Source organism: Chenopodium quinoa, unplaced genomic scaffold (assembly GCF_001683475.1).
Source record: "Chenopodium quinoa cultivar QQ74 unplaced genomic scaffold, ASM168347v1, whole genome shotgun sequence".
Classification (NCBI taxonomy): domain Eukaryota; kingdom Viridiplantae; phylum Streptophyta; class Magnoliopsida; order Caryophyllales; family Amaranthaceae; genus Chenopodium; species Chenopodium quinoa.
The window spans coordinates 766,165-780,101 of record NW_018744620.1 but is presented as its reverse complement, the minus strand read 5'-3'; the positions used below and the strand labels follow the sequence as shown (position 1 = coordinate 780,101).

The 13,937-nt window shown below is 32.9% G+C and overlaps 1 protein-coding gene across 1 annotated transcript; it reads left to right on the top strand.

Annotated features, from left to right (window-relative positions):
• The first annotated feature begins 4,928 nt into the window (after window positions 1-4,928).
• LOC110700200 lies at window positions 4,929-13,331 on the top strand. The gene is made up of 7 exons (XM_021877707.1): window positions 4,929-4,961; window positions 5,051-5,156; window positions 7,304-7,356; window positions 11,166-11,321; window positions 11,410-11,463; window positions 11,882-12,019; window positions 13,086-13,331. The coding sequence occupies exons 1-7, from the start codon at window positions 4,929-4,931 to the stop codon at window positions 13,329-13,331; spliced, it is 786 nt and encodes a 261-aa protein (XP_021733399.1).
• The last annotated feature ends 606 nt before the right edge of the window (window positions 13,332-13,937 follow it).

The window sequence follows — 13,937 nt, the reverse complement described above, 5'->3', positions numbered from 1 at the left end:
TATTTCCTCCGAAATGTTCTTCGTTGCAAACAGTCTTTGCAACCTGGGTGTGATCGGGAAATAAAATAGAACATTCAAAGGCACTAGGCTACCTTTGGAAGTCTGCTTGTATCGGTCGCTGCCACACACCCTGCATTCAGACAATTGAGCATCATCCTTCCAAAACAACATACACCCTTTTGGGCACGCATGAATCTTTTGATGGGACAGTTCCAACCCCTTCACAATCTTCGTCACCTCGTAGAAAGTGTCGGCCATATGATTGTTGTTCGGAATTGCCTCACTTAGCAAAGAAGCAAACCCATCAACACATCTGTGAGGCAAATTATAGTCACATTTGAGACTAGTGATTCTAGCGGCCATCTCTAACACAGACAAAGAACTCCCTTCGTATAATGGCCTTTTAGAAGACTTCAACAAATCCAGAAAATGCTTAGCAGTTGCATTAGGCTCCTCCTCTGATGAAACACTAGCCTCCTCGGAATGCCCTTGATCTTGTCTATGACCAAAAGCATCCAAAACCATGTCATGATATTCATTGGACCACCGTTCGGGAACTCCCGGATACCCCTCCCCCTGACACATCCACACATAGTAGTTAGGTACGAAACCCTTGTCATACAGATGAATTTTAACCGTATCCACATTCCAAAGGCGTTTGTTCTTACATTTAACACATGGACACCTAACCTCATCCGGATTACTACTCCCGGGATGATCTCTGACGTACTGAATGAATTCATCAACTCCTTTCACGAAATCTGGATTAATACTTTGCCCAATCGTCCTTTTATACATCCAGCTACGTTCTCTTCTTTTCATGATTACAACTTCTACACAGCTCACGCATATGTACAAACACATTAGTCATGAACGGTATTTCGCAGTCATTATCCACCACAGCGTTATGGAAATGCAAATGAGATTTGAAATGCTTCCAAAGGGTCCTTATCACTCCAACCTAACCCATCCTTGTACGTTTATTCTCACTAGTGAATGTAACCCAGGTTTTCAATTCTATGGAAAATCCGCCAGCATTTCCCTACAGTTCTCCAAGTACACGATGTAGGCGATTATACACACCTACATATGTACCCAGAGAACACGGTAGAGAAGTGCATGAAAAGGCAGGATTTTCCCTAGAATAAAAAACAAGGCTTACATTCACCACCTAAGTGAGAATAAGCGTACAAGGACAGTCCCAACTGGGGACTATTCAAGACATACTCCTAATGTGTATGCCTTGAACGGGTATCTAGGCATATGATTATGCAAATGATTCATTTATTATATATATATATATATATATATATATATACATATATATATATACATATATACATATATATATATACATATATATATATATATATACATATATATATATATATATATAAACTAACTTGCATTACATTAAACTAACAAATATATCATAATTTATCTAAAGAAAACTAACATATCATAATATCATAATATTCAAATAAACCAATCAAACAAAACCAAACTACACTAAAATTTCATTATATTAAACCAAAATAGGATACATTATATAAATTAAACTAAACTAAGCTACAATATATTAAAGTAAAGTAATGTAACATACATCATATTAAACTAAACCAAACCAACCTACATTATAATAAATTAAACAAAACTAAACAACATTATATTAAAATAAAGTAAGCTAACATACATCATATTAAGCTAAACTAAACTAAACCAACATACATTATTATATTTAACTAAACCAAACTAAATTAACCTATTATAATACAACTACACTAAACTAACATATTACCCTAAACTATACCAAACTAAAGTAACGGGTTATAATAAAGTAATTAAAAACTATACTTAAATTAACTACACTAATCTAACATATTATAACACAAACACATTCATTTCAAAAATTTCAACAAATTGAAATATAAATATAACAAATTGTAAATACAATAACTAAAAATAATAATAACCTACCACATATCTACACACCATTAGGATTTAACATGCCAAGTATGTACTAAATTTATAAATTTAGCTTTAAAATAATGTCTAACCTGTAGATCTGAGTTTGTAATTGCCAAAAAAACAATTCAACATACAAAACCTACAAATATTCAAATTTAACAAAAATAATTAACACCAAACAAAAGCATGAACTACATTTATGATTTAAGCTTGAATAATTAACTAAAAAAACAAAAAAACAAAACAGAAAAGCAAAGAAAAAAGCAAACAACCTGCTGGTGGCGGCGACGGCGGCGGTGGCTGGTCGTGGTTGACTCGCCAGCAACTTCACCACTAGGTGAACACTCCCGTACACCATAGTTCAAAGGTGGTGGTTAGGGTTTGAAGGAAAAAAAAAATAAAAAACAATATGAACAAACCCTTACCGGCGGCGGGGCGGCAGCGGAGGGGGCCCTGTGGCGGCGGCGGCGGCTGGGTGGAGGCCTTTCTCTCTCTTCCTCGTTCTCCTTCTTCCTTTCTCTTTCTCTTCCTCCTCCATTTCTCTCTCTTCTGCTTCCTCTCTCTTCCCCTTTCTCCCTCTTCCTCTTTCTCCCTCTTCCTCCTTCTCCCTCTTCCTTTCTCTCTCTCTTCTTCTTCCTCTTCCTGTCGCCTTCTCTCTCTTCTTTCGTTTTTTTTTTGTTTTCGCTTCTGTGCAGACTGTAGAAGTTACGTTTTTTTTTAATTAATCACAGCTTCCGACGGAATTATTTCCCTTGGAAATCATAGGTTCCGACGGACTTTTCCGTCGGAACCTGTGATTTTCGAGGGAAATAATTCCGTCGGAAGCTGCTCCGAGGGAATATTCCGTCGAAACATCAATATTCCGAGGGAAGTCCAATCCGTCGCAACAATTCCGACGGAATATTCCGTCGAAAGGGAACCGTTCCGACGAATTATTCCTACAAAGTCAATTTCCCTCAGAATTTTTGAATTTTCCGAGGGAATTAAAGTCCGTCGGAAGATTTCCCTCGGAAATATGCCTATTCCTAGTAGTGTGTTAGGTTGTTTGTTACAAAGTATTTTATAAGGAGAAACCTTACTCTTAGTCTTTGGAACACGGTTCAAGACATAACAAACTGTGAGAAGGATTTCTCCCCACCAATGATCAGCAGCACCAGAATTTAAAGAAATAGCAACTACTAACTCTGTAAAAGTTCTATTTTTCCTTTCAGCCTTACCATTCATTTCTGGAGAGTAAGGGGCTGACCTTTCATGTATGATACCATGTGAATTATAAAACTCTACAAAGGCATCAGTATCATACTCAGTTCCACGATCACTTCGTAACCTTTTTATTTTCTTGTTGAACTGATTCTCAAACTCTGTCACAAACAACTTAAACATTTCAAAAGCATCACTTTTATTTTTCATCAAATAAACACGAGTATAATCAGAACAATCATCAATAAAGGTGATGTAATATCGTTGTCCATTTCTGGTCAACGTACCATTATATTAACAAATATCCGAATGAATTAAGTCTAACGGTTCTGAATCTCTAATAACCGACTTATGAGGTATTTTTGTAATCTTAGCTTGACTACAAAAATCACATTTATCAAAGCCATTGAGAGAAATATTAGGAATAAGGCCTAAATTGCTTATATTATTTATAAGTCTTTTGTTCACATGACAAAGTCTAGCATGCCAAATATTAACAGTGGAAGACAACATATAAGCATAATCAGAAATTTTATTAAACTCAACATTCAGTTTAAACATACCATCAGTAGCATATCCTTTTCCTACAAACATTCCATTCTTAATTAAAGTAAATAAATCAGAGCCTATGGTTTGTGTAAACCAGCCTTATTAAGAAAAAAAACCAGAAACTAATTTTTTCTCATTTCCGGAGTGTGCAGTACATCCTTCAAAATGAGAGTCCTGCCAGAAGTAAACTTTAACTCAACATTACCAATACCAGCAACATTAGTGGAATCGGAATCACCTAACAACACTTTCTTATCATCGGTCTTTTCAGAGTATGTTTTAAACATCCGACGATCATAGCAGACATGGCGCGTAGCACCAGTGTCTACCCACCACCCATCTGATCCACCTGTAAGGTTGATCTCAGTAATAATAGCCACAAGAGGCTCTTCAATCATGCTTGCCTGCGCAATTGCAGGGTTAGGCATGTTCCTGCACTTTCGTGCCATATGGCCTGGTTTTCCACACCTATAGCATAGAAATTGACCAGTACCATTCTTAGGGGGTTGAGACTGTTTCTTTCCATTGTTCTTTTGAACATTTTGTTTACTTTTGTTGAAGTTATTCTTCCGGTTCTGAGGTTTGAAACTCTTACCAGCAGGCTTGAGAACTGCAGCAGACCGCTTAGGAGCATTGTTAGCAGTGACCTATAAGATTTCTTCCTTCTGGTCCTGTTTCCTGGATTCTTCTTCTATACGGAGCCGAGTGATCAAACTTTCTAAGGAGAATTCCTTAGTCTTGTGCCTGAGGTTATTTTTGAAATCTTTCCAAGAAGGCAACTTGTCAATAATACCAGCAATTTTGTTCATCAAGGGCCATACCTTCGGAAACTATCTCATGGGCAATTTTCTGAAGTTCGTGGGATTGCACCTCCACAGACTTATCATCAGTCATCTGAAATTTCAGGTACCTGCTGACAGCATACTTTTTGGCACCGGATTCTTCAGTGTCATATTTCTTTTGTAGGGCATCCCACAAATCCTTAGTAGTATTTCCAAATTATAATAGTCATACAGGTTACCAGACAGACCATTAAGTATATAATTCTTGCACATGAAATCAGTTTCATTCCAAGTTTCGATTTCACTATTCCAATAAACTAGTTCATCTTGTTCAGCATTATCAGGAATAACAGGCCTAGAGACAGCCAATACAGAATGCACTTTTTTAACAGTCAAGAAAAACTGCATTTTCTATTTCCACCTTTTAAAATGAGCGCCTTCAAAACGGAAGGACTTGTTAAGGTCATTGAACATAGTCATATCTTCGGTAGACATTATAATTACGGAAGGCAGAAAAGATTGTTCTAAAATTGTTGTAAACTGAACTGCAGAAACAAAACAGTAAGAACAATGTTACCAGGAATGAGACTGAGTCGCGGACTATGTCGCTCTCTTTAGAACATTCATGGTACTGCCTCGAAGTTGTGCAAGCAGCTCGTACGCAATCGGATGTCCCCTAGGATGAAACAGTCTCTCGAAATTATAAAGTACCGGTGGATTTGCACTGAATCACCAGGAAACTAAACACCAAAACTATAATAAAATTGCTCGAGAAGTTTTTAAGAAGAACAGAGATTAGGAGATAATTGTTTCTGTGTTTTTTGTTGTGTTTGAAAAGCTGAACTCATTCTCCTTTTATAACCAAAACCAGAAAGCCGTTTTCAAACCCAGTAATAGCATAACGGCTGATTAAGTGTTAATCATGCCTAAAAAATAGCAAAAAAAACGGTCGAGAAAAACGGCTAGAAAACCAATTTTTTAACAACGTTCAAAATTGATTAACATAAATAACAGGAAATTTAAATCAATCAAAACCGTTAGCAAAAATCAAGGCACTAATCACGTAATTAAGCCTTGTTCAAAAAACTGTGCAAAAATTAAGTTTACTTTATAAACACGACCCGACCCAGCCTGACCCGATTCGGCGCACGTGTGTGTGTGATAGATTGGCATGGTAGGTAAGTCCTCCCTCTCCACAAAATGTGGGTAGCCCAAGGGCCACACCCAAATTCTCCACACTCTATATTATAAAGGAGGACAAACTTCCCTTTCCCACCAATGTGGGACTTTTTGTTTTTCCACAAAATTCACACACCAAAGCACTTGTTCCAACACCCCCCCTTCCCCCGGCTGATTTCGTGGTTTTTGGTTAGAGATAGGGTTTGGTCGGCGGGTTAGAGGTTGGGTTTCGTGGGCATCACCGACGGTTTTGCGGTAAGGGGAAAGGGAGAGGGACGAGCCGCCGGTAGTGGTGGGCTTAGGTCGCCGACGATGGTGGGGCTGATTTCATAGGGTTTCAGGTTAGAGATAGGGTTCGAGTTGGGGCGTCGGCGGCGATTTCGCGGTAAGGGGAAAAGGGAAATGGAGATTCTTGGGTCGCCGACAGGTTATAATACTTGGTTGGTGGTCGCCGGTAGGTAAGGATGCTAGATTCGTGGTCTCCGGGAGTTAGGGGCGGTGGTCGGCGGTCTCTGGCAGCTAGAGGCGGTGGTCGGTGGTTGAGGTTCCAATTTCCATGAATATTTAATATTGATTTATAAATCATTTTAGCAATTTAGAAAATCAATTAAATGAATTTCGGAAATATATATATATATTTATATATATATATATATATATAGAGTGACAACATTATTTTTTATGGCCTAGAGAGTGCCATGTAGTTAGGCTTATGGTGATAAAAAAAAATAGTTTGATCACCCTAGAATCATCCATTCAAAGGGAGGTGTTAATTAGGGTGGTTTGGGAAAATTTTCAAGTGATGGTATAATAAATAAATAAAAAAAAAATAGATGATAATCTAGAATAAAAATTAATTCAGGTGGTTAAACAAAAAATTGGGTATATTTTTAGGTGGTTACATTATAAGTCAATAGCATAACGCTATATAACAAGTATAAGACTGTATCTTTCTAAATGATAAGTTTATAATTTCTATTAGTCAATTTATAGGAGCTACTAGTTACTCCCTTCGCTCCCCTTTTTTTTTAGTACATTTGAAAATTTTTTATCAGAAAAAAAATGGTCAAAACGTAGAAAATGAAAAGGATCGGAGTGTATAAAATTATATCAATATTATGATGGAACATATTAGGCCTCTATTTATGTGTAGTTCATTTTAACTAATTGATGACTTCATTATTGAACTTTGACATTTGCCATGTATAATACTAAATTATTTTTATTGTACATGATATTTTTCTAACAACTAAACTTATATTTACTAAATTATTTTTATTGACCTTATATTATTTTTACTGAATACTATTTGAATAAGGTGAATAAATAAAATAGGGCCTTAGTCACAAAATTAATTAAGTATGATATGTTTCCATTTTGTTTAGTATGATTTTGCTAATAATCTTTTATTTTTGGAAATAAATCTCCTCCGCTAATCAAATTAGCAGAGTCTTGATTATTTACTAATTTTGTGATCTCATATTAATGTCTTATTTCTCTACTTAAGCACCATATCACACACACAATACACATACACACTCCTATTGGCACAAACATATCAAAGGTATTAGTTGTTGAATTAGAAATGACTTCTATATTAATCTTAGCTATTTATTCTTCAATAGTTTTTACTGGATTATGTAGCACAACCTTCTCTAATGAACATAAGATTATCAAGGTATGTTACTTTATGATTATGTCATTTTCTTTCCATATAATGCTTAATCCTTATATAAATTCTTAAATGGACCTGGTTCACACTAATTTATTGTGGACCACTAACATTAGAGAAAGTATGGTTGTTTTATTAACAAAAAAAAGGGTCACTATAATTTTAAAAAAGGTCACTATGTTGAAATAAAAATTATTTTGGTAATATATAGGCCTAAGTGGATATTTTTGTAATGAAATATTTTATATACTAATCAATATGAATAATAAAGGCCACTATGCTAAAATTAGGGTAATAGCGTCGTATTTCAAGTTCACAATATTATTAAACGTTGTAGTAGTTTTAATAAAGGTTACTATGTTAAAAATAAGGTTCCTATGTTAAAAAAAATGGTCACTATATTCAATATAATGTCAGTTGCGTGTGTATAGATCTCGGGTCCACAATAATATTATTGTGGACCAGGTCCACACAAGTGTTTTTGTAATCCTTATGTAACAAAATATATTTTACTCTAAACTTTTTTCTATATCTCCAACAGACAAAACATGGTGTTTATGATTGTGTAGACTTTTACAAACAACCAACGTTCAAACATCCATTACTAAAACACCACACATCTAAGGCAAGTTACTTTGTTGTATAAGGGTTTGTTTAGTTCACCTTATTATTGCTTAATAGATCTTATCCGGACTTATATGGTCGGTTCTGATCTAGTCTAGTATGATGATATGATCTGATATGAATTGATTGTCTGATTTGACTAAACTTTGAGCTTATGTATACCATAATCTATAAAGAAAAAATATATCAAGTTGGGTATTGCTAGATTAATAATAATGAGTATTTTATTCATATGTAATTTTCATAATTTTTTAATTACCGAATTAAAGATAATTAGCAATAAAAAATCACACATAATACGATAAAGTAGTATGTCAAAACTCTTTTTTCTGATCTGATATGATATGAACTTTTTTTATTATTTGATTTATTTGATATGAAATAATTAAAAATAAGGTAAAGTAAATATGGCTTAAATGTGTTGTCAATTTTTGTCATTTATTCTTACTTTTTATTTGAGAATAATTTCAAAAAAATATATCAAATTTCAAAAATGTAGATATTTGATATATTTTTAAAGTAATTATTAAGACAAATCAACTAAACAAGGTATCACACAAAAAATGCAGAGAGTAAAAGATACATGGAGTGGCTTTAAATATAATTAAAATGAACACAACTTTTTATTTGAGAATAATTAATCAATTTAGCCTTAATTGAGGTTTCATTTTTTTTAATGTAATGGGAATAAAAAAGAAAAGATCTTCACAACTTTTAAATGGAACAAATATATAAACAAACATTTTTAGTAGTATAAATGTCCGTACACTATATGTGAGAGCCCTTTCAAACTTTGTAAAAGGCCGGTAGAGGTATTGCACTTTTGTTAAAATATCAAAATCATTATAAGGGAGATTTCATGCTTTGTGGATAACAGGTTATAGTTGGTAAAGTCTTCTAAGTAAACTAGGTGGTACCCGATACTTCAAATCAAATTTCATTTACATTATTGTCCTTTGATTTTTATTATGTGCACAGTTATTACCAAAATTGTTAAAAGAACTTCAAGAAAAAAAATTTATGGCTTTGGACTTGAAGAAGGTGATTGCCCTATAGGGACTGTTCCCATTTTAAGAACCACTCAAAATTCTACTGTCGGTAGCCTTCAACCTCCTCGCCCCAAATTACATTGCGTAAGGTTTTTTTTTTTCTTTTATATACTTCCTCCATTCTTTTTTTATTGCATTATAGGAGGTTTCACGCTTGCCAATGCATTACTTTAGCTATTAATATCTTTAATTATACCTTTGTAAAAATTATAAAAAATTGATATTTGAAAAGTAAATTTCGAGATAAATCTAACTAGATCCCACGTGACTATGTTTTTCTTTACGAATAAATCACAAAAGATGGTCAAAGAAGATAATGTGAATAGTGTAAAAGTCAAAGTGATGCGATAAAAAAAGTACAGAGGAAGTATATATATATATATATGTATATAATGTTTTTAGTTAGGTATGGGGTATTCGGGAAAGGGTAAGGGAAGTAAAAGAGTTATTTCCCTTTGTTAATGTTTTATTAACACGAGCCTGTTCAAGTCACCTAATTTTTACTTATTTTAGGTCTAATAAGTTTAAGTTAGTTCAGTTACATTTAGATAAGTTCAGTTAAGAAAAATAAGTTCTAATAAGGGTTATCGAAATTTAAATTACAACTAAAATAAGTTTTAATATAATCTAATAAGCCCAATTAAATTTAGATAAGTTAAAATCAGGTGAATAGAACACATCTTTATATTATTTCTTTTCCCCACTTAATTCCCCATAGTCTTTAAGTTGATTCCCCACACTCACCCCAAGGTATTTGGATTCCCATTTTTTAACAACCACCATACCAGACCAACCATTGCCACCCTCACCTACGCACCACCACTGCAAGCCTATACCGCCTCATCACTACCATTGTGATATCGTCAACGCCCTAACCACCATCACCATGCCGCCCACCTACTACAACACCCACTGCCTCACACCCTAGAATATCCACCCCACCCACTCGAACACCCATTGAAACCACCAATTACCCACCCTTATCACCTAACTAAAAACACAACCCACCACCTGATTACCCACCCCACCCACACACCCAAAAGCCCACCTCCACCACCGATTACAGATCAAAACCAACCGAAAAGGCACCCTAACCACCCTAAAAACCTGAAACCCATAATGCCAAACCCGAAACTAGTTGATTTAGAAGTGTGTTGAAAAATATAAATAAAGAGAAAGTGCGATAGAAATAAAAGTGAGGACAGGTGGCGACAACAGGGGTTAAAAGGAGAGGAAATGGTTGTTTAAAACAAACAACTACCTAAATTTATGGGTTTTGGTTTTCATACTAGTTTTCATTTCACAATAATGTAATGCTAGATTGGTGATTAAGTGAGGCCCACCATGATGTCACAATTGAGGCATTGGACAATTTAGTGGTAAAATTTAAGGTTTTGAATAATTGTTGGTGGAAAGTTAAAAAAAATTGTTTGTAGTATTTACTAAAACATGAATTATAGTAGGCGGTAAATATCAAATATTCCTTTTTTTTATATATATATCAACATTATAAAGTAGTAATACTCTCAAAATAATAACAAAAGTACAAAACACTCTATAGTACAATTAGCTTTATATTGTATAAAGCAAGAAAATTAATTGTTACTTCGTATTATATATGAATACATGATGAAAATCGGTTCTTGAAGCACCATAATTTTATTTTGTTAAACATGTACAATATGCAAAAATTAATCTTCTAATGATCAGAATCCAAACCTTCAATGTGATAAACAAACAAAAGTGCAATTGCAATAATGAAATAATCAAATCATCCAAGAATAATTCAAATGAAAAAATTCAACTAGGTACCTTATCACCATTGTTTTGCTGCATCATGTATTTATAGCATGTTTATCCTCCAATAATTTTCAAATTATAAAGTAGTTCAAAAACTCTTCAATTAGAGTAGGGATGACAATTAATAATAAATTGATATTCGATATCCGATTCACCCGATATTGCCACGTGTCTCATCCTTAAAATACTTTTATTAAATAAATAATTTAATTAAAAAAGCTATTTGCTCTTTAAATTCCCATTACTTTCGTAAATATTCTAATTAAATTCTGATTCATCATCTTATGATTACAATTACTTCAAAATCAAATTTAAGGTATTAACCATTACTCATTGATGCAGGTTGCTTTAGTTCATACTAATAATTTAAAGAGAAAGTTCTTTGGAGCTGGTGTTACACCCATTATTTATAAACCTCGTATATACACTAATGATCAAGTTTCTTCTACAAGAATAAAACTTTCAAATGGGGAAGATAGCTTTGAAGCTGGATGGATGGTACGAATTTTTTTTTACATTGTTGTAGTACTATTTTTTTACATTATACTTATAATACTCTTCTTTTGTTGATGTGATCAATCTTCAGGTAAATCCTAATGTATTCCATGATAATGAATCACATTTGTATGCAAGTTTCTCGGTAAGTATTCTAATTAAGTATTATATATATGACATAGTGTAAAATAATCTATACTAAAAAAATAAAGTGCTAATCACCAATATATATATTATCATATTACATGTCACTATTTCAAAATTAAATATAGATAACTTGAATCATGAGGTTAATGTTGTAGCTCGATGCATGCCCGTGCCTAAAAACTAGTTAGTAAATTTTGTTGTCTATAAAGGCGTTTGATTTGAATGTGATTAAGTGTGGAAAAACATGTCCGTTATACAGGATCATATTGTGCACGTGTTAGATTGCAAACAATGTCTTGGCCTAGATTATCTCACACACATCATATTTTCGATGACAATAATCTTATCTTGATGAAATACTTGTAACAATTTATGAAGTAACTTTCATGTTTTTTGTAACATGAAATCTTTAATAGGCTCAGGGGAAAGGTTGCATAAATCTTCAATGTCCAGGCTTTGTTCAAGTGGCTACAGATGTAGCTTTGGGCATGGTTCCATCTGCATACTCGGTAATTGGAGGACAACAATTGGGTTGGAATTTATCAATTGTCAAGGTATAATTTCACATTTTTCTTCAACCTTTTTATTTGGCTAATCAGCTACCAACTTTATTTATTTTGCGTGTTAAGAGTTAATTTAAGTACCTCAAATGTTATGAAATAAATAATCATCTTAAAGTGAATTTTGAGCTCATAGTACTTAAAGCTGTTCGGACCTATTTTTTCTGTTTCTTTTTAGTTGATACGTTTCTTTAGTCACTTTTGCCTATGCACAAATTCAACTGTTAATATCTTTAATAACCGATAAGCAAAAATTTTAAAAATTGATACTTTAAAAATATATATCGTGACGAATCTAACAAGACCCCACATGACTATATTTTTCATTACGTATAAATCACAAACCCTGGTCAAAGGGAAGTGTGGGAATAGTGCTAAAGTTTAAACGTGTCAACTAATAAAAAACGGAGGTAGTATATTTTATGTGAAACCTTAAATTTCAATAGTTTACATTATTTACAAAAATGTCATGGTATGTCCTTGCGAATACAAAGAATATACTACTCCCTCGTCCCTTATCTACATGCCTATTTCTAATATTTATTTCCCACATAATAAAGAGAAATAGGCATGTAGATAAGGGACGGAGAGAGTAAGACTTTTTCCACAATCAATATGGGGAATAATTATCTTATATATAAACATAAATTTTAATAAGTTTCATAATTTACATAAATATATGTTTGTTTGTTTTTTTTATGTGTAAATATGTATGCATTCTTACAATAATTGATTTTTTTTTTATATATATAAATGAAATGTATAGGAAACAATGCTGATTTATACTCAACTCTCACTAAAAAAATTAGAGAGGTGGGTATCAAGATGAAGTATTTGATAAATAAATATGGGAAAATGAAGAGAATAATAATCAATAGTGCACTAGAGTTTATACAAGTCTTTTAATTTAATCTAAACTTTTTAAATTCCATCTCTAATCTCTATTCTATAAAAATTATTATTTTCATGAAACTACTATTTAAATGTTAGTGTAACATACTTATCTACACTAATATATACTCATGTTCATTTATTTTTTTATTTTTTTACGAGGGTGTAGTCCGAAGAAGATGAATATTGGTGGTTATTCATAGGCGCAGAAAAAAAAGCAATTGGATATTGGCCCAAAGAATTATTTATTCCATTGGCATTAGTAGCAAGTAAAGTTGAATGGGGAGGTGAGATTTATGATTTTGGATCAAATAGTTCGAGCACTCCTCTTCCTGATATGGGCAATGGTTTGAAAGCAAGAGACGAGCCTCCGTATTATTCAGGGGCAAATTACATGTTACGTATGTTGATGTAACCTTTAAGAATGTGTTATATCCCGAAGACACTAACAAGGTTTGGGATTGCGATCCATATTACACTGTTTTAGATCACACCTATAAAGATTATGATTCAGCTCAGGTGATATTTTATGGAGGTACTTCTTAAGTAAAAATCTCATCTTGTTCCTTTTTTTTTTAACATTTGAACATAATAAAGAGTTGCGTTTTTTTTTTTTTTAATTTTTTTTATGTATGTAGTGAGTTATTAATATCGTGTAATTATGTATGTTGGATGTAGAAAATGCTCAATTTTTTCTATTAAGAAACAAAGTCATAAACCGATAATCATTATACAATTAGTTGTTACATAATTACGATGAAAATACTTGCATTGATTCAATTAAAACCTCTTGATGCTCATATGCAAAAGCGTTAATACTATATAATACTTCCCTGTTTATTGATAGATGCATCCACTTGACTTTGCACACGTTTTATATTCTAACTTTGACCACTTTTATTTACTAATATACAGTAGTAAATGTCATTATTTTAATTGTTTATTGTATTAATAAACTCAATGTGTACCATCAAATTATCATACTATAACATTCATTATTTTAACTTACATATAATCAAGA